This window comes from Lissotriton helveticus, chromosome 9, assembly GCF_964261635.1.
Source record: "Lissotriton helveticus chromosome 9, aLisHel1.1, whole genome shotgun sequence".
In the NCBI taxonomy this organism is placed as follows: domain Eukaryota; kingdom Metazoa; phylum Chordata; class Amphibia; order Caudata; family Salamandridae; genus Lissotriton; species Lissotriton helveticus.
In genome coordinates this window covers 27885493-27905728 of record NC_136070.1, presented here as the reverse complement: position 1 = coordinate 27905728, position 20236 = coordinate 27885493, and the positions used below count along the sequence as shown (strand labels likewise).

The window sequence follows — 20236 nt, the reverse complement described above, 5'->3', positions numbered from 1 at the left end:
AAACTTCAATTTATGCAATAAAGTCAGGCCTTCCTAAAGTTTAAGAATCTACATTTACAGAGCAGATATTAACTCCAAGTCACTTACCCAATGTCATGAGAGCAGATATGAGGAGCCACCCAGCCTGCGTCCGTTGTATGGATATGCGATTATTTTGAGCCGCACTCCGCAATAAATCTTCTGCTAACGCCAAGACCTCCTGTTAGAAAATATCAGAATACTGCATAAACTCAACAAATCCCAGTTTTGCATATTTCAATGTATAGTAGAACTAGGTTGTCCACGTTTTCTTCTTGTTCCACATTATTTTAATGTATGTTTTACCCTCTTCCCTTACTAGGATCTCTTGTGTGGAAGGCAATCTCTTGCCAAGCCCTGTAATCGACGAAAGCATATAATGCAGATGAAAGTAGAATGAGATTGCACACGCCTTCATGGAACTACTCCTGCTCGTTCCATCTTTATTGAAATGTGGTCTCCACACCGCGGAGCGTCTACAATGATCTAGCCTGGTAGCTACGGTCAGTGAGTGAGAAGAGCTTCTAGCAAATACTGCCAAGCCTCTGGCTCAAGACCTGTGAGCAGGGAATCAAAACACCGATGCAAAAAACGAACACAAATCAGTTGACATTGTAGAGAAGGAGCACCGTCCACACACGCAGGGATGTTAATCAAGAAGGTTGCAATCTGTACTGCGACTGTTTACTTGTAAAGCTAAGGGTAAGTGTGTGCAAGTAGGTGGATGATGATTTGAGAAGGACTTAAGGTCAAATGCGACATTTATACCCCTTGATCGGACAGATGTAATTTAGGTGTGTTATAAGATCAAAGAAAATAATTAAAAAATATTCATGGTGCAGATGTGATCAGTGTGGTTTGATGAATATTATTTTGAGAACCAAAATTTAAAAAGTATATGAAGTACAATTATAGACAAAAACAGATAGATTTGGAAGGCAGTGAGGCATATAAAGAATGGTCATATTTGGAAGGAAAGTTAAGAGTAGACAGAAGCACAGCAGTTCACATTTGATGCATGAGAACATTCCAACATATTAAAGATGTAGTTAGATCGGCATAGTGTAGGGTATACTAGAGAAATATATTTTGCATTATCGAGAGTTCTGAACTAATGCTAGAGTTGGAAAAAGTGTGCAATGTTTGAAGCATTCCATGTGTCAGTCAAATATAGCTTTATTAGATTTAAAATGAAAATCATAAAAGCAGTTTTTAAAAAAACATTTAAAAAGTGTATGCAAATAAAAAATGCGAGTACAAAATATAGGTAGCAATATGCACAAATGTTTACAAACATGATTAATAACCAGGGCCCATATTCCACATAGTTTTCCTAGAGTTAATACTTTTTTTAACAGAGACAATGTAAGGAATTACATTTCCCAAAACCTGTAAGGCCAATAACGCAGTTAGACATTGTCTTAGTTCCAGAATCTTTACAATTGGCATATAAACCTTTTTATGGAATAGAGTAAAACTTAAAAAAAAAAAAAATATGGATTCTTTGCGATACGTCATCTTAGGGACAAGCCTCCAGATTCTCAGACCAGTCATTTGTAGTTGGAAAGCTAGTAATTCCATGTGTAATGTTTGATGCTCTACTATAATGCAACGCGCCACATAGCATGCAACGCGACACACCCGCACAGCAGGCAGGTTGGGTCCCTTCTACAGAATCTGTGGCCAGAAAACTCTTAGTCAGGTCAAGGGCACATAGGAATAACTTTTATATACATGTTGGTCAGGTGGCAGATCTAACGGTGGAATATTTAAGCAGATCTGCTTAGTGTACCCTTAGAAAGTATATATTTCTTAGGCCAGTCAGTTTCTCTATTCTATGACATGCACACATGGAAAAATTCAGGGTAAGCAAAGTCCAGCCGAACATAAACATTTCTGGTACTAGTTTAATGTACTTTGCAATAGCAAGATCAGTGAATTTAGCTATACTTTGTGACATTGAAGAAGCACTATCATCAAAACAGTCTGGGGTTCCGGATTTGTAGTGCAGCACTTATATCTTCGCACTATGTTGGTAACTGCGCTGAATACCTACTAGGGACCTTTTAGATGCTATAAAGAGGCCACACCACAGAATGGTCAAGTGAGAAGGCCGATCATGAATCAAAATTAGAATGAGGCTCCACCAGAAGGAGTTGCCGAAGGTATGTAACTTGTTCTTCTGAATGATACTTCCAACCGCAAATTGCTTACCTTTAGAATAGATACCAAAACAGCACCTCGCAGGAGGTGGGTCTGTGAACTGTTTCAAACCAAATATATCCAGAGCAGGTGCCCGAATGCCAACGCATTAGTAGCTGCCTCGACCCTGGTGGAATGTGCCCGCAAACTTCCAGCGTTACTTCCTGACCAATGCACAGCAGGTGTTAATGAAGAGCACGATCCAGAGAGAGCCTGTTGTCTTCTGCTCTGCCTTACGGTGCCTCTAGGATGACCGTTCAAAGAGATATTGGCAGGATGGCGTATTAGAGTCCTGAGTTCCACTCTAGACGGAAATCATCTGTGAGCGAGAGACGCGTTGGAAAGTCTGACCCACCAAAGTGCTGATATGCACATTCTTGGATGTACTGAAAAGATCGAGCCAGGGTTCTCCCGATTTGCCAAAACGACTGTGCGCAACAACCGGGCGTAACTGCTATTCATAATCTGCTAGGCATTGGCGGCCGACTTTGTCAGCCCTGGCGTGTAGAGATCTCACCAGTTTGTGTACCATCAGACAAACCTCTTGGTGTTCCAGCCACTTCCAGAGACGCAATGCCTCTAGGCATGGGGTTTGCCCCGTTTGTTGAAGTACCACATGGTGGTGTTGTCTGTGAGCACTTCTTCCAGCCTCCCTCTGATGGATGGTAGGAAGTGTAGGAAACTAGGTTTTTATTGCAGTTATTCCCCAATTTCTGCCTTCTAATTAGTTGCTAGATGCTGAATTTCGACTCAGACATTGCACTGAGGCCTGCTAACCAGACCTCAGTGCAAATGCTCCTGCCCTAAAACAAGGTTAAGTCTACTTGTTCGACAATAGAAAATGCTACCTCAGGTACCTAGGGAGGGGTTACTAAAAAGGGTCCCTAAGGGCTGCCATAAGGAACCCACTTACAAATTCCACAAGGTTCCCATTGCAGGCTGCGTGATATGATGCAAAGCATGAGTGAAAACATGACATGACACACTCCTGTGTGTCATGCCAAAGTCACTGCATCTAATATTTGTAAGTCAGCCCTAGAGCAGGCTAATGAGCCCCAGGGCAGGGTGCATTATATTTTATGTGAGGACATATCTGCATGAGCAGCTATGCCCCTGTGATGTCTGGTTCTATCACTAGATATTACAAGTGAGCAGGAAAGCCATTTTAAGATATGTACTGGGCACTGGTCAAAACGAGCTACCCAGCTACATAATGGCTTTACTGAAACCTATGGTGTTTGGTATACACCTCTTCATCTAAGAAGGCTGGGAAATCTGTATATTTAGGCAGGAAGCTTCAAAGGCCTCTGCCGTCTTTGCTATGCGACCCAAGACCTCCCCAGACAGAGGAGATGCCACTCCCTTGCACAGGTGGAAACATTAGCCAAGCAAGAGGCATATTGCACTGCCAGGCAGGACACACCTCTAGAGTGCACAGCCTAAAGTGAATACCAAATTAGAAATTCCACCATCTTGTGTGTGGTAGAATTAGGAATTCTGGGAAAGGGTGATGCCTACTGTACAAAGGAAGTGATCATCTAGGGGGTGTAGTGAGCCCAGGTGTAAGTAGCACATTAGCTACTACCCTTCACTCTCCTTAACGCCCATAAAATGAGTATTTCGGAGACCCCCCTGATACCAGGACTTCAGATTTTGACAAACACAAAGAAGGAGTGAACACAGAAGACTACAAACCCGAGAACGGAGGAGCATGATTGACTTGGCGACAACCCTGCCAGCCTGCCTGCTGCACCCGACCCTCATGGATCAAACGACTCGTCCTGCCGCTGTGCAGACTCCAAGAAACCCGGAGGGCTACAAGTGCTCCGCCAACTGCCTCAAACTTCCTAGGAGTAGAGGTGGTACTCCCCTGCAGTTGCAGACACCAAAGAAGCAACACCCGGTACACTGACCATCAGTCAGATCCATCCTCCCTGCAAGTGTAGGGAAGCCAGGACTGACAGGAGCCGCACAACACCAATACCTGGGGTACTGGACCCATTGCAGCAACCAAGACTTGTCGTGCCAGACCGGACACCAACGCAGAGGAAAAACAACCTGCACTTCGAGGGCCTCCAGGGACAACGAGATCCCCACAGAGAGTGGCCCAGCTGGCCTGTTTGTCCCCTTCTGCAGGAACCAAAGACAAAAAACCAGTCCCCGACCGATGCCACCCGACACCTTAAAGCACCCCTGCACCCGCACTCCAGAGACCGAGTCCTAGGGAGGTGACTGTGCCCACAGGGTCCTGAGACCCACAAGAGCTGAGCCCACCATTGGGTTTGGCCAGACTGGACTTCCAGTCGCTGCCAGCAGCCTCTTTCTGTAGGCCACCTCCAACTGTGAACGATGCCTGCACCAAACCAGACACCAAAAGACACCACCGCACCTAAGCCCCACAGCCCGAGAAGTTGATCAAACCCTACGTGCCCGAGCAACTCAAGGGTCTAGCCCCCCCCCCCCCCCACCCCCCGCCCCCCCGTGGGTTCGCCCGGACTGGTCCCCCAATCCCAGCTTTCTGACTGGACTGCTCACCCTTGAAGTGAGTGTGACACTCTACGCTGTAACACCTCTGCACCCGGATGCCCCAGAGCCTCCCGAGGTGAGAGGTTGGTGTGGCCTTGGACCTTGCCCCATATCCACCTTAAGTTCCAGAGAACAGTCTCGTAAGTTGCTGTTAAGTGCCCGAATGCAGTACATGTGTTACCCCCATAGGATAATATTACTGCACCCAAATATTGCACTGTCAACTTTTGAAAACTGTAAAAATGTGTAACTCGAAAAGTACTTGCCTGATTTCGGATTATCTTGTTATCTAAATTCATATAAAATCATGTGCTATTTTTACAAATTGGTGTCAGATTTCTTTGAGTGTGTGTCTGGTGTCTCACTTACTGCCTTTGTGTGATCGATAAATGCTTAGCACTACCTTCCGATAGGCTTAATTGCTCGGCCACACTACCACAAAAGAGAGCATTTCGGGTGTCATTTGACGCTGGTGAACACGAGCAAGAAAAACACTCTGCTCCACAAAGCGGAGTTTTTCAGAAACTCCGCGAGCTCCACGTAACGCAGAGTGCAGGAAACTCTGCAAACTCAGCGAGCGGAGCTCACCACCCAGGGTTACTTTTATTGATTATCCAGCACGATAACTTAGAAATATTCAAAACAGGAACTCATTAAACCTACCATTGAATTATACCAAATGCAGACAACAGCAAATTAACAGCACAAAAAATCTAAAATATGGCAAGAGAAATTGTTGTAGGGCAAATTTAAAGTTCCAAATGTTCCCCATGCACTACAAGCAAACCCTTAGAATCATAAGAGGGAAAGTAGCACAACTATCTCTCTCCTCTGCCAAGTATGTCATGAGAAACAGTAATTTTGTACCACCACACCACCAATATTCCTTCGCTACACAAGAATACTATTTTCAAGTAAATAGAATGGAATTACTACACTCCACCATGCTTCCAGATTACAAATGGCGGAATCAAACAAGGGCAAGTTCAGGATGAATCTAGCAATTGCTTTTGGTATTATATATAATGAAAAGGTCTTTGGGGAACCTGTTATTATTCAGGACACTAACTTTACACAGCTGCTAGTAAAGGATTCATTAACCTCAAAGTTCGCACTTATCGGATAAGCTACCAAGCCAAGACATGCTACTACAAGACAAACTTTATGGGGTTGCTGGTCTTTACGAGTTAGGATGTATTTGAGTGCGCCATTTGGTGTTGACACTGTGCATGGGTGGTGGCTACAAGTATATACAAGGGTGACTTGAAATATTATTCGCCAACAAGAAAAAACAAATAAAACATTTAACGGAGTCTAACAGTCAAGGATTGGATCAGTAAAGACATTAAAAACAGCTTGAGAGCAGAGGGAAAAACCAGCAATGGAGGTGAAAAAAGCAAGCAAGCTGTGAATGCAGCGAGGTGACACCCTGAGCTGCAAGCTGCCTTAAAATAAAGTGGTTGCTTTAAGATCCCTTTCAATTCCAAGGCATGTATGTGCCTCAGTAAATGATGCCTAAAGATAAAATGTGAGAAATGGAAAAGAGAAGTATCCTTGTTGCAGATCAGCACACAGTGAGACTTACCTTCCCTTTGCCATGAGGTATTCCCAGAGGACAGTGCCTCACAGCCCCAAGCAGTGCAGCCACTGCACAACTGTAGCCAGCTACAGCCTCGGGCGAAGACTTCAATGCACCCAGACGCTCGATGCAGCGATCCAAAAGCGGCGAGATGTAGGACGGTAGCGCCACAGCGATGCAGCGCAAACACCAGGCTGCAGACAACCGGGCTGAGGCACTGGGGTGTAGGAGGACAGAAGTGATTGTGTCCAAAACTCCTGAAATAAAGATGAGGACATTGGGCACTCAGCGGCAAGATATCTACATCAACCTCCTGAAAAGGTCCTAAAAGTAGTCATTTTTTCAGACAGGAAAGGCAAAGGTACAAAATGAAGACTAGAAAATAGGCATTTTCATGGTAGCACCTATGCCCTGGAACAACATCCCTTCACAGATTCAACTCAAACGTTAGCTTTTTCACTTAAGAAAGGAGCCATAATCCGCCATTCAGTTGCAGCAAATCATTCTTATTTATTTATTTATTTATTCAAAGTTTTATATAGCGCGAACAGGATCCTTACAGATATCAGAGCGCTTCACAAAGACAGGGTAGGGGCAGTAGGAGTCAACAGAGATAATGGGAACAGTATAATGGTCAATAACATGGTAATAACATGGATAATAAAAACATACATAAAACCAATCCATATACAATCAGGTAAGGAAGTAATATAGGACAGCACAAGTCATTGATCCCACTACAGAGGTGTACAGGTGGATCAGTAAACCAACGTGTATCATATCTTGGTCGGTAGTAAGAGAGTAGCGTAGTAGTGCCCCCAACAAGTAGAGTATAGTGCCAAGGGATAGGGTGAGCAGTGATACAAAGCAATGCAGAGTCTCTGAACCAACATCTATAACGATCAGGAGATCTTGGCCAGAAGGATGGTTTTCACCTCTTTCTTGAAGAGTGCAGTGGAGGAGATCAGCCTGGTTTATAGCTAAGTGACACATACCAATTGTACTTAAGTTAATACAGTCTAGATATATAATTGAAAATAGAAAGTCCAACTGTATAATGATAGTCTCCAAACATTGGAAATTTCTGTTGTAATTTTATTAGTATGTATTATTCATATCAATCAATTTTTTTGGGAGAAATTACATATTTTATATAGTTTTTTGGTGTATTTCTCTTTTGTTTTTGTTTTTTTAGGATTATATTTCAATATAACAAATAGTCAATTAAAAACATATTAGAAAAAGGACAAAACCAATAGACATAAAGCTGAATGCATTGTTGTAGGCAAAGCGGTAGATGTCTACCGCTTTGCCTTCAACAATGCATTCAGCTTTATGTCTATTGGTTTTGTCCTTTTTCTAATATGTTTTTAATTGACTATTTGTTATATTGAAATATAATCCTAAAAAAACAAAAACAAAAGAGAAATACACCAAAAAACTATATAAAATATGTAATTTCTCCCAAAAAAATTGATTGATATGAATAATACATACTAATAAAATTACAACAGAAATTTCCAATGTTTGGAGACTATCATTATACAGTTGGACTTTCTATTTTCAATTATATATCTAGACTGTATTAACTTAAGTACAATTGGTATGTGTCACTTAGCTATAGACTTTCCCTAACTCTGTTTGTTCCCTATGTATAGCAGGTGCTAAGATTACATATAGGGGTCCCCTTTTTTCTAATCATTTGGAGATCAGCCTGGTTTCAGGAGGGAGCGCATTCCAGATCCTGGGTGCCATTCCTGAGAAGGAGCGCATGTAAGTTTTCACTTTCCGGAATCTACGAGGTTTCAGGAGAAGATTTTTTGTGCTCCTATTGGATCTCGAGCCTCCTGATATAGACAGCTTTTGAGCGAGGTAGTTGGGTGCCTTGTGGTGCACGGCCGCGTGTGTCATAACTGCAATTTTTAGCTGTATTCTGGCTTCAAAAGGCAGCCATTTTAGAGACTTTAGGTCTGGGGATATGTGTGAATGCTTTCTAGAGCCAGTAATGAGTCTCGCGGCAGCGTTCAGGGAGGCTCTTAAGGGTGCTGTTGTGGATAGCGGGAGACCGCTGAGGGCCGCAATTCCGTAGTCTATTCGAGGGATGACTAAAGCTTGTACAGCAGTTTGGAAGTCTTTGGCCGGGAGGAAGGGTTTAATTTTCCTCAGCGTGTTAATTTGGAAATTAGCTGCTTTTGTGGCTTTGCTGACGTGCTGCTGCATGTTGAGCTTGGCGTCGAGTGTGATGCCTAGGGATTTCGCCGAGTCCACGATGGTAGGTTGGACATTGAGTGCTGTTAGGTTGTTGAGCCAGGTTTGGGTGGTGGAGATTTTCGCCGGGGGTGAGATGAGTAGGAACTCAGTTTTCAGAGCATTTAGTTTGAGGTGATTATCGGCCAGCCAAGATTGGGTGTTAATAAGCGTGGAATTCAGGTGTTTGATATCTTCCGGGGATTGTACCTTTAGATAGAGTTGTGTGTCATCGGCGTACATATGGAATTGAACATTGGATGCTTGAAGCAAGGTGGCGAGCGGTTCCATAACGAGGTTGAACAGTGTAGGGGAGAGGGTGGATCCTTGTGGAACACCTAGATCTGCAGGCACAGGTGTAGATAGCACATTGTCGATCTTGAACCTCTGAGACCGGTTGTGAAGGAAGGACGAAAACCACTTGAGAACAGTTCCCGATAGCCCCATTCTAGTACTTAGCAGCTCCAGCAAGTTCTCATGTTTGACCGTGTCAAATGCAGACGAGAGGTCAAGAAGGATGAGGAGGCAGGACTCATTGCGATCCAGAATTTGGAGGGCGTCATCAATTATGTGTGTCATAGCTGTTTCAGTGCTATGTTTCGCTCTGAAGCCTGATTGATGAGGGTTGAGGAGGTCAAATTGATCAATGTGTTTTGTTAGTTGGAGTTGGACACATTTCTCCAGCAGTTTGGCCAGGGTGGGGATATTGGTGATGGGCCGATAGTTGTTTAGGTCAGACGGATCAGCTGTAGGTTTCTTGAGTATAGGCGTGACTTGCCCCACCTTAAGGGAGTCTGGAATGTGGCCTTGTTGCAAAGAGCTGTTGATGATCTTGGTCCAGAGAGGGAGGAGCAAGGGGATAAAGTCTTTTACAGCATTAGCAGGTAGAGGGTCTGTGAGGTGATTAGAGGGCTTCAAGGTGCAGAGCAGTTTGTGTATTGCTTCTTCCGAATAGGTATCGAAGTACTGCCAGGATGCCTTGTTTTTAGGTTGAGTGTCTGCCATTCTGGTGTGGTTGGGGTATCGGCTTACATCCAAGATGAGGTCATTTCTTATGTTGTCAGTCTTTAGTTTAAAGAAAGCAGAGAAGGCTTCACAGTGTGGGGTGTCATTTGTTGTGCTGTTTGATTGTGTGGGTTGTGCCTTTGTTTGGGTCTTGATTAGCTCGAACAGCTTTCTTGGCCTGTTCTTCGCTTGGTCCAACTGGCGGCTGAAGAAGTCCGACTTTGTGCGCTTTATTCTCCTAAAGTAGGCATTTCTCTTGTTCTTAAGCTTTTTGAGATGCAGTGCTGAAGGGTCCGATCTCCAGGTGCGCTCTGCCATTCGCATATTACGCCTTTCGTCATTGAGTCTGTCATCATACCAGGGGTTAGAAATTTTGGTGGAGACTCTCTTCAGTTGCAGAGGGGCGACTTCATTGACTATTGTATTCATAGAGTCAAGGTAGTGGTCAGTCAGTGATTGAACATCTGAGGCACCTGAAGGGGGAAGGAGGAGGTTGCCGATGTGGGGAGGTAGGGTGGAGGGGTTAAGATTCTTCAAATCCCTTTTCCATGTTTTGGATTTGATTGGTTGAGTAGGGTTAGGTTTAACTTTTTCGTTGATAAAGAAGGTGATAATGTGGTGATCTGACCAATCGCAGGGTAGAATCGCCTCCAGTTGAATAGCGTTCTCTTTGGCAATGATGAGATCGAGTATCGCGCCTTTGTCGTGTGTTGGTTTATCGCATAGTTGGGTGAGGTCAAGCGTATTGAGGAAAGTTTTGAGACTATTCACCACGGTGTCTTTCTGATCGTTCCAGTGGAGATTGAAGTCACCCAGGTAGACTTGAGTGGTCTGCCGACCGGCATTGGAAGTGATCAGGTCCATGAATTGTTGGGTGAATATGAGATTGTCACCAGGCGGGTGATAGATGAGATGTAAAGCACAGACTTGTTTGCCCTCACTGGTGATGTCGAGGCAGAGGAGTTCACAGGAGGAAAGGGAGGGGGAGGTGACTTGAGTAACGGAGAGGTTGCTCCTAAAAATGCATGCAATTCCCCCGCCCGTCTTGCCAGGAGACCTGTCCAACCTAATGATGTGATAATTGGGGGGGACTAGTATGTCCATAATCGGGGTAGAGGCTTCAGTGAGCCACGTTTCCGTTAGAATGGCTAGGTCCAGCTCCCTATCTGAGACGAGATCCGCGATGTCGGAGGAATGTCTCTGGGCCGATCTGCAGTTTAGTAGGATGCATTTGAGTTTGGGAGAGAGAAGGGTGGTCGAGCTTTCTAGTGTGAGGGGAACTTTTCTGAGGTTGTTAGGGACGGAGCCTCTGTTGTTGAGTGTTGGGAGCCTCAGAGGGTTTGTAAGAATTGTGGGTATGGGGATGTGTGAGTTGGAAAAGTATTTTACCGGACCTGGGCCATAAGAGCGTAGGAGAGAGCATAGGTCGCGGTCCGACAAGGGGTTGAGAACACGACGGGGGCTGTGGGAATTATTGCGAACGGGGATAGTAGGCCATTGCTGGTGTCGTCGGGGGCGAGGGTATGAAGGGCGGGTGCGTCCTTTGTAGGGTAGAGGGATGGTGGGAGGTAGACTGGGCTGTGCTGAGAGAAGGTCTTTAATTGCGTGGACATCTTTTTTGATTTGTAGAATATCCTCTTTGACTTGTTGGAGGGTGGGTAAAGTCAGGTCAGGAGGTGCAATGGGGATGGCGTAGGTGGTGAGAGCCATTGGTGAATGGTTGTGTAGTGAGCTGGAAAGTGGGCAGGGTATCGAAGGGGGGGATATACTAGCATTGTTGGATTGTTCTGCAGTGCAAATGGGTGGGATGGCATTCAAAGAGTGGGCGTGTTTGTGGTCGGGGGGTGTGGGTGAAGTAGGCGGTGAAGGCCGTGGGGGGGAGGCATAGGTACTGCCGTCAGTGGGAGACGGTGCCGGCGAGTGGAAGAGTGAGTGAAGGCTGAAGACAGTGGGGGAGGCCGGAGGGTAGTGAGGGCTGAGAATAGGGGGTGGGAGAGAGGGGGATGCTAAGGTAGGGGAGGTGGTATGTTTTGTGTGTTTTGTTGGGAGGGTGTGAGTGTCGTGGGCGGGAGTGGGGGGGGAGCTGGGGGGGGGAGAGGTGTCCGCCATGGGGGGTATGGGAGGGGGGGGTGGATAAACTCCGAATGGTGATGTTATCAGATGGTGGCGTATTGTGGGTGAGAGTTGTTCTGTCAGGTGTGAGAGTGTCGTGGGTGAGAGTGGGGAGGGAGCTGGGGAGGAAGAGGCGTCTGTCGTGGGGGGGATGGGAGGGGGGGTGGATAAACTCCGATCGGTGGTGTATTCAGGTGGCGTGTTGCGGGTGGGTGTTATGTCAGGGAGGAGAGGGATAGGGGGGATATGAGTGGGGGTAAAAGGGATCATGTTAGAGGGGCGGTTAGTATAAGAGGTGGCGACATTTTTGTCTGTCCTTGGGGAGAGTGGGGCGTTGACAGCAAGTGGGCCATTTACTGGGGTGCTGGGGGTGTCTGTCCTTGGGGAGTGTGGGGTGTTAACAGCAGGTGGGCCATTTACTGGGGTGCTGGGGGTAGAGGTGTTGTAGGTGGTGGCTGCGACGTCAGGGGTGATAGTGCTGGCGGAGTTCTGGGTGGGGGTCCGCAGCTTGGAGAGGTGCTCTTTGAACTTGGGGAACAGGTTGTCTAGTAGTTCCAGATTCTTGTCCGTGGATTGAATTAGGACAATCCCGTTATTGTAGATAGTAATGGTGGTCCTGCCAGGGAAGAGGTGGGAAGGTGTGATAGAGAGAGTTAGGCAATGAGTAGTTTTCCTGGTGGAGGAGACGGTGAGAAGGGTTAGGAACGCTTTTCTCCATTGGGCTCTGCGTGAGGTGTGGAAGATGATATCGGTATTCAGGGCTCCGTTGCCCGGGGAGAAGTAGGTGTCAGCAAAGGGTGTTTCAGGGTGCGACCTCAAGAAGTTAGGTTTAAAACGTTTAGTGGCTTTTTTGGTGAGGGTGGAAGGGTAGTTAATTCTGAAAGTGTGCTTGCCGTTGAGCTCCATTTTAGAAAGGCTGTGATGTTGGGTGTAGGAGATAGGGCGACAGTAAAAACTGACAGCCGTAAGTTGGAGGGTAATGGAGTGACACTAGTGAGTGACCAAAAGTATAAGAGGTAGAAGTCAGTGCATCCAGGAACAAGCTATCACAAACTTGCATAAATAGTGCGAGGGTGCAGCTTACATAATGTATCCTATATGCGAGGTAGCAGTCAGCTTACACCATGTACAAAATATGAGAGGTAGAACAGGTTAGGTGGAATCAAATTTACACATCAGGATGTGAGAGGTAGCAGCGTTGTAGTCTAGGTGTAGAGAGTGGCTGGGTGAAGCTTACATGACTAAACGAAGTGAATGAGGTAGTAATAATCAGTGCAACATCGTGAAGTAGCTTACATCGAAGAGCCAAATAAATGAGGTAGCGAACAGTGGATGATAGGGATAAGGTGAGATAGGTGCAGGAACGATTGGTGCAGAACCGGTGAGGGAAAAGTGAAATGGGTGCAGTTTACGCAGAGTGTATAGAATACTAGTAGAGGTATAAAACTGCAATATAGGGCGGACACTTGATCCTACGAAGATACATATACAATACCAATACAAATACTAGTATAATACTAACAGAGTATAGGTGCATAAGTGACCCTAGTGAGCATCCATAAGAAATATGAGGTAGCGTCCAAAAGAAATATGAGGTAGTATGTATCTAAATCACTGTATCTAAATACAATAATCACAATCAGACTCAGCAGTCGATATAAACATAGTCAGAATCAAAATCTAAATACAATAATCACAATCAGACTCAAGATACAACGATAACAGAAAATAGGAGGTGGTAATTGGTGCAGTCCAAGGAGCGGAGTGGAATGGGTTCAGCTTACAGCAAAGGGAGGAGACAAAGATATATTGTAAATGTTGTATTTGTTTTTAAATAACATCTGCATCATTCTATTCCCCGTCACTAGATTTGTGCTGTGCAATCATTAATGCCCAAATACCAAAATAGGAGGCATCCACTCCAGAGATTTAGCATTTCACTGAACATACAAGTGGACACCACCTCTATCGCAATATCAAGAACATACTCAGCATAAAGAGTAACAATTCAATGTTAAGATCAGAGCACCAATGAAATGCAGGCTAGCGGTGAAGTGATACCTCCCCATGAAGGATACTGGCATGTCAGTGGGTAAACAGCAGCTCTGAACTCCCTTGTGGTTACCTGAGCTGGAATCCTTCAGCAGTGGTGCAGCCGTGGTGCCCAGACCCTGCACAAGCATCCCCAGCTCGTGAAGAGTGCAGACCAGCACGTGCTGACTGGCAGCTACATCTGTGGTGCCAACATGCGTCTCCACATTACCATCATTCATTTCAGCATCTGGGAAATAAAGAAAGCAACTGTTAAAGGCACTATTCATGCAAGGTCACCCTTTTTGTGCTATATACCTTCAACTTGACTAGCATTGCTTTACAGACACTGAACATCTTTCAGGTTCTTTGCACTTCAGATGTAGGAAGCATTGGTTTATGCCAGGCCTTGCACAGCCACAGCAGCGAGCAGTGGCATCATGCAGTTTGGCAGTGCCTCCCATGTCCACTCACAAGACCAAAGAAATCACAGAATTACAATGCACAATGATTTTAATGTGTTCTAACCAACAGCACAGCAAGAGCCATCACAATGTATAAAGGGTTTCAGAACAGCACTGCACTTTAAATAGAATTTTAACTGAGCTGTAATGATAAAGTCTATATGCTTTGGAGAGGTTAGTACCTTCAACACAGAGGAGAAGCCCTTTGTATCAGGGTAGTTTTGTCCTCTGGCTACTCAGTTGTCAAGTCCCACCTTGAGCTAATCATATGTAGAGGTCTGAAAAGGCATTCCACTTATATGGCAGGGGTGCACCATTCCTGCTGCTTTCCCACTCTACTGCTACCAAATGGACAACTGAGACCAGTACCTTTAGGAAACGTGTTTGCTCCTCCAACTTCGGACCACTGGTCCCATCGAAGGTGTGGTTGAGGTAGCCAACATGTCATTTTCGCTACCAAATCATCCCTAAGTCAGCAAAGCCTGGAACTAGGGGTAGAGGTGTTTTGCTGGTGTATTATATCAAGAAGAAGTGAACCACTGAGGCACCAATGGGTAAGCAGAAGATAAGTGCTGCTGGCCCAATTTCTAATGGAGGGAGGTTAAACGCCAGAGACAGTTTCTGATGTGGCAACTAAGTCTTAGCACAAATTAACAGTGAGGGGATATCATAAGTAATGCTCTTTCTGATGGATACTCTAACTGCAGATCCCCCACCTGTAGAATATCTCTAAGAGCCACTTCTAGCTACCACTCAAGCGCATTGACATCAGTTTCTTTCATTACACTTTCTGCACCCTCAGATGCAGAGCTAAAAAAATATAAAATTATTTGTGCCAGGGTACAAATCTACAGTTTGGAGCTTTGAGGAGAGGCTTTACTTGGGTCCAGTGTTTCCTGTGGGGGCACTTTTCCATCAATCTATTTGCTTCTCGTCTCAATGCAAATCTTCCCGAATTCTTCATTTGGAAGCCGGATCCCAAAGCACTGGCCTTGGATGCATTCTTCCACCTTCGAGCCCCAAGTCTCCCTTCTGCCTTTTCCCATCCCCTTTCTCATGATATCCAGATGTCCAGCAAAATTGAAGACAATTAGGAATCCTGATCATCGTGTCAGCATTCTGGAGTTTTCAAGTTTGGTTGAGAGATCTCTGATCCACGTCAGTAGATGTTCCAATTCTTCTTCAGGGATCTTCTGACTAACTGTAGGAGCCAATATCACGGTCCAGTGGTTTCAGCCCACCTCTCGGTACCAAGAAAATGTTTAGTCCCTCTGAACTAGCTGGTGTCTTGAACCCAGTGTTAATCTGGTATCGGCCAATGTCTCACAAGTGACTAATTTCCTAGCCTCTCTTCCTTCTAACGATATGTGTTACACAACAGTCAATACTCCTTGCTGGGCAATATTGCGGACAATAAACTGGTTGGTGAAACATCCATTAATACGGAAAATTCACAGAGGACTACGGCCAAGTGTACATCCTCCTACCAGATAACAGATTTTTGTGATGTAAACCTGGTGTTAGAAATGTCTGAATCTCGTCAGCTACTCAACTCTTATTTTAAAACTTCTATTATCCAAATTAACTATGTTTGTTTGATCTCTGTCAAAAAATGTCTGACGTCAGAGTTCGGGACGTTATCTGTTGAACAATTTTCTCCTATTGGAGTTTTATTTTAAATTTCCAGAAGGACCAAGAGTCATTTTCTGCGGAGTATCCCAATTTCTCATATGGTCCAAAATGAAATGGTTACTTAGCTGTAGGAGTAGATTTGCTGCTTGAAGAATTTTCTGGATTCACGTCGGTTTATTCTGCCACCAAGATTTCCTTTCTCTTATTTTTTTCCTGTTTTTGTGGGAATCGATCACCATTTAGTGATATGTCCGACCCCCGTGACAAAAGACGTGTCGCTCGAAGTCCTTGTGCGTGGTCACCTTCATCATCTTTTTTTACCACTGGCGACTTTCATTTCTTTAAACTTCGATAAGTGTGATGCTTCCTCGGCTGTTTGCAGGCCTCTTCCCTTCATTTCCAAGAGAACTGGGAGGGCCACATGTGAATGCAGAACCTGTTTGATACTACAAAACTACTCCTTTACTACAAAACTACTCCTCGAGGGATCTACCATTTTTAGAAGCGGGAATCTTTTCTGGATTAACATGCAGAGTATTTATTTTGTAGCGGAACAGGTCTCCTTGGGAAGGCTAGGTAGAAATTAATAGGTGATTGCAAACGTGTGTTTAGCACTTTTTGTCCCACTTGAGCTTCTTTGTTGATTTGAATGTCTACACAGTAATGTTCAGTGAAGGTGTGTATGAACGACCAAGTAGCTGCAATACAGATATCATAGGATACATCTTACAGGTTTGGGGCACAGCCATCTTTTTTTTTTGGAGTGCGCCTTGATTTCTCCTCTACGTCACTGCTCCTTCTTGTAGCATGTCTAAATTGTTTGCACGACCCATCTGGTCTATGTCACAGTGTCTAAAGGGACCAGTAGTCCCCGCAGACACTGGTGTCCCCTTGCCTGATGGTGCAAATGAAACCAAGAACTGTTCTCCCATTCTGAACTGCTTTGTTTTCTGGCGGTCGTACACCACCATTCTCTGGATGTTTCGAATGTGCAAGGCTCTTTCAGGGTGCGCCGTTGGGTGTTGGAAGAACGCTGCTAGATGTATAGTTACATTTACATACAATTATAACACCATCTTAGGCAGAAATTGTGTTTTTTCTCATGATGATCCTTTTCCTTATGTATCTTTAAGTATGGTTCCTCAGTGGGAGGAATCGCTTGACGACTGGTGTTCTAAAGAAGCTTTTGCACTAGTCCTCTAGTGTACTCTAAAATGGCAGATAAGTGAACCTTGAGTGATGCGCAAGTTAAGTTCTCACCCAGCAAGTGAGTTAGGCATGTCATGACTGCGGTCTCCATATTTCTACTATCAGTGAGTTCACGCTTATCACACCAGTGGCTATACCTCTTTCACTTTGTGGTGTAGCACCTCTGGTATTTCGCCTCTTTGCATCTCTGAGGATCTCCGTACGTCTCTGCAAGAGGTCAAGGTTCACAAATTCAAAGTACTCCGGAGACAGGCTGCCAGACTGAGGCTTGTCAGCTATGGGTGACATACTTGTCCTTCCTGTACTGTGAGTTAGTCTTGAACCACTGGAAGCTTTATTATTGTTCCCCTGGAGATCTCCATTAGGTCTGAGAACTAGGTCTGTCTCGCCCATTGGGGAACTATTAGGATGAGCATTCGTGGAAGAATGCCACTATCCTGCCATGTACTGGGAGCGAGTAGGCTGGCTAGAGTCACTTGCTTGCAGACCCGGGGGTCTTGGGGGATTTTTCTCTTGTCCTCCTTCTTCCACAAAAGGGCTTTCGTGCAAGGCACTGCCATTGCGGTGGAGTACCTTGTGGGCATGATTGATGGCTAAAGCATGGTTGTGGGGTGCTGTGTTGGAAGCCCCCCATGCCAGATGGCCTACTGATCATTATGGGCCTCCTTTTGAAAGCTCTTCGAAACTGAAGGCCAACCATTGCCTTTGCTGTTTCACTGTCTTTTTTTAAAATTTGCTGTAGGCCCTCGTCCACCATCAGTCCGGAGAGGGTGTTACCTGTGAAAGACATGTTGATGCCTGAGGCTTGTACCTCAGGCTTGAACCTAGAGACGTGCGGCCAGGCATGCCTTCCCAAGGTTGTTTCCAGGCATATTGGTCTGCTCACCATATCCGCTGTGTTGACCTGAGACAGGTCTTGGCAATAGTTTTTCCTTCCTGCGTGATTGCTTTTGCCCTAGTATTGTACACATCAGGAAGGTGCTGCATCATCTGCTTGATCTCCTTTCACTGCGGAGGACTATAGTGGTTGAGGAGCGCATTGGGGTTAGTGATTCTCCTTTGGGCAGCCACTGTTCTATCCAACTTGCTGCTCACCATCTCCACCCATTTGCTCTTTCTGTATCGGGTGATTTCGTTGATGCGAGGTGATTACCCCCATTCAGATTGTAGTGACTACAATCGAGTCTGCAGCCACATTCCACCTACTGCGGCAATGCTTTTTGGCTGTAGGGATTATTCATTCAGACGCCTCCTCTAAAAATGCGTTTACACTTTTGTAGAATTACTGATGAAAATACAATGACTTTACTGGTTACTACATTGCTTTTTTAATTTATAGCACATGTAACAAAGTTTGTTTTGTTAACTGCATTAAGATTACGGTGCCATTTTTTACAAAAGAGAGTTAATGATATAGTATGATGTCAAAAGAGTTTTAAGTCTCCTTGATATCTTCTACCAATACGGAGTCATTTTCCTTCAAACACTCAAATTAACAGATTTTAATATTTGGTAAACAATTACATTTAAGTGACAGACCCAGAAAAAAGTAAACAAAACTATGTGGAACGCACTTTTATACATATAAACCAGCAACCACCACACTGAGGTCATTTATGAGGAAATCAGTGTCTTGACAGGACTTGTCCTATTGAACTGATCAATAATCACCCCAGTGCCATGTATGAAGCTTCAGAAGCAATCCCAATTTTAAAGTGAGTTCTGTTTAATCTAAATTTCTATAATTAGTACTTATGCGTAAATGTTAATAAAAAAAAGTTTGTTGGGAGAACACTAGCTAGCTACTACTTAAGCAGTACTGCTCAACATGCAACCTTCTGTGCCTGGGAAAAAAATGGTGTCAAACAAAGAAAAACAAAATCTTTTGACGAGAGATGACAGAGGAGAAGAGGCAGGAGGGTACAAGAAGTTCACAGAAAGAGACAGAAAGACACAGATGGAGTGGTTGTATTATGCCCCACAATCAAAAGCAGGATTCAAAAGGCTTTCTCCTGAACCGGTGGGCGGGAGAGGTAAAGGTGCAATAAGGTGTCAAAATTCAGGTGTAAAAATTATATAACATAGAATATACAATACCAAATAAAACCAACTGTCAAAAATCAATAATGGGGACACTGATGAAATTCGGCAACTTGGACAAGAAATTTTTCAATTAGAATGACAGACAAAATCACAATGTGTGTTTGGTAAAATTCTGATATACAATTTATTCATACAAACACACATTGTGATTTTGTCTGTCATTCTAATTGAAAAATTTCTTGTCCAAGTTGCCGAATTTCATCAGTGTCCCCATTATTGATTTTTGACAGTTGGTTTTATTTGGTATTGTATATTCTATGTTATATAATTTTTACACCAGAATTTTGACACCTTATTGCACCTTTACCTCTCCCGCCCATTTGTTGGCATGCTACTCTAAGTAATATACCACTAATGATTTTCATCAGAAGTGGACATAACTTTTATTGTCCATCTAGTTGGGACTTTTAGTTTTCTGAGACTTCATTTCCCCCCAGTCCCTTATAAGTCTGTGTGGGGTCCTCCTTTTTCTTTGAAAATTTCTCCTGAACCGCCCTGCAATGCCATACCCACAACTTTCTTCAGCTTCCAAGTGGCCTGGCAGATATCCTTGGCAGCGGCGATCTGCGCCCTCTCGCCCAGGAGGCCTCCGACCGTGGCCCGCAGGATGAAGGAGACACAGCGGCGGCAGCACACGGCATCCGCCTGGCTCTGGGTGGCTTTGGGGTGAGACACCAGATCCAGAATGTGGGACAGCAAGGTAGGGAAGTTCCTCTCCAGCCACTGTGCTCCCAAGGTGTGGACGAGCACCACATATGCCTAGGAGACAAGTGTAAATGAAAGTTACCTGCTTGAAAGGGGCTATATAAAATCTCTACAATAAGGATGCCACTTTACCATTGCACCCCAGGGACTCCCAAACTTCCAATAAATAGTTATGGTGTAAACCCTTAACTTGACTCCATTTCAGAGCCTCAGAACACCCAGAGGCAGAGGTACCAATGATATTTAAATGTCCACAGGACCTTGCATGGACACCTTCTCTCAAGATGGGAGTTCTGAAATAGTATCACAATTATCATCTTGGATGGAGGGCTAAGTACAGTCTTTTGGCACAAAGTCAAGAACCCGGCTTGTTTAACTCAGCGGCAGGGCTATTGATAGAACC

The 20236-nt window shown here is 44.7% G+C and overlaps 1 protein-coding gene across 2 annotated transcripts in view; it reads right to left on the bottom strand.

Moving 5' to 3' along the window:
* The window catches only part of HEATR5A (HEAT repeat containing 5A), a 314530-nt gene that overhangs the window by 235158 nt on the left and 59136 nt on the right, over window positions 1-20236 (bottom strand). For both annotated transcript variants that reach the window (XM_078659395.1, XM_078659394.1), the window contains exons 8-11: window positions 19638-19887; window positions 13815-13970; window positions 6332-6582; window positions 88-199 (exon numbers count right to left, since the gene is read on the bottom strand). In XM_078659395.1, coding sequence (XP_078515521.1) covers window positions 88-199; window positions 6332-6582; window positions 13815-13970; window positions 19638-19887 — 769 coding nt within the window. The remainder of the gene's footprint in view (window positions 1-87; window positions 200-6331; window positions 6583-13814; window positions 13971-19637; window positions 19888-20236) is intronic.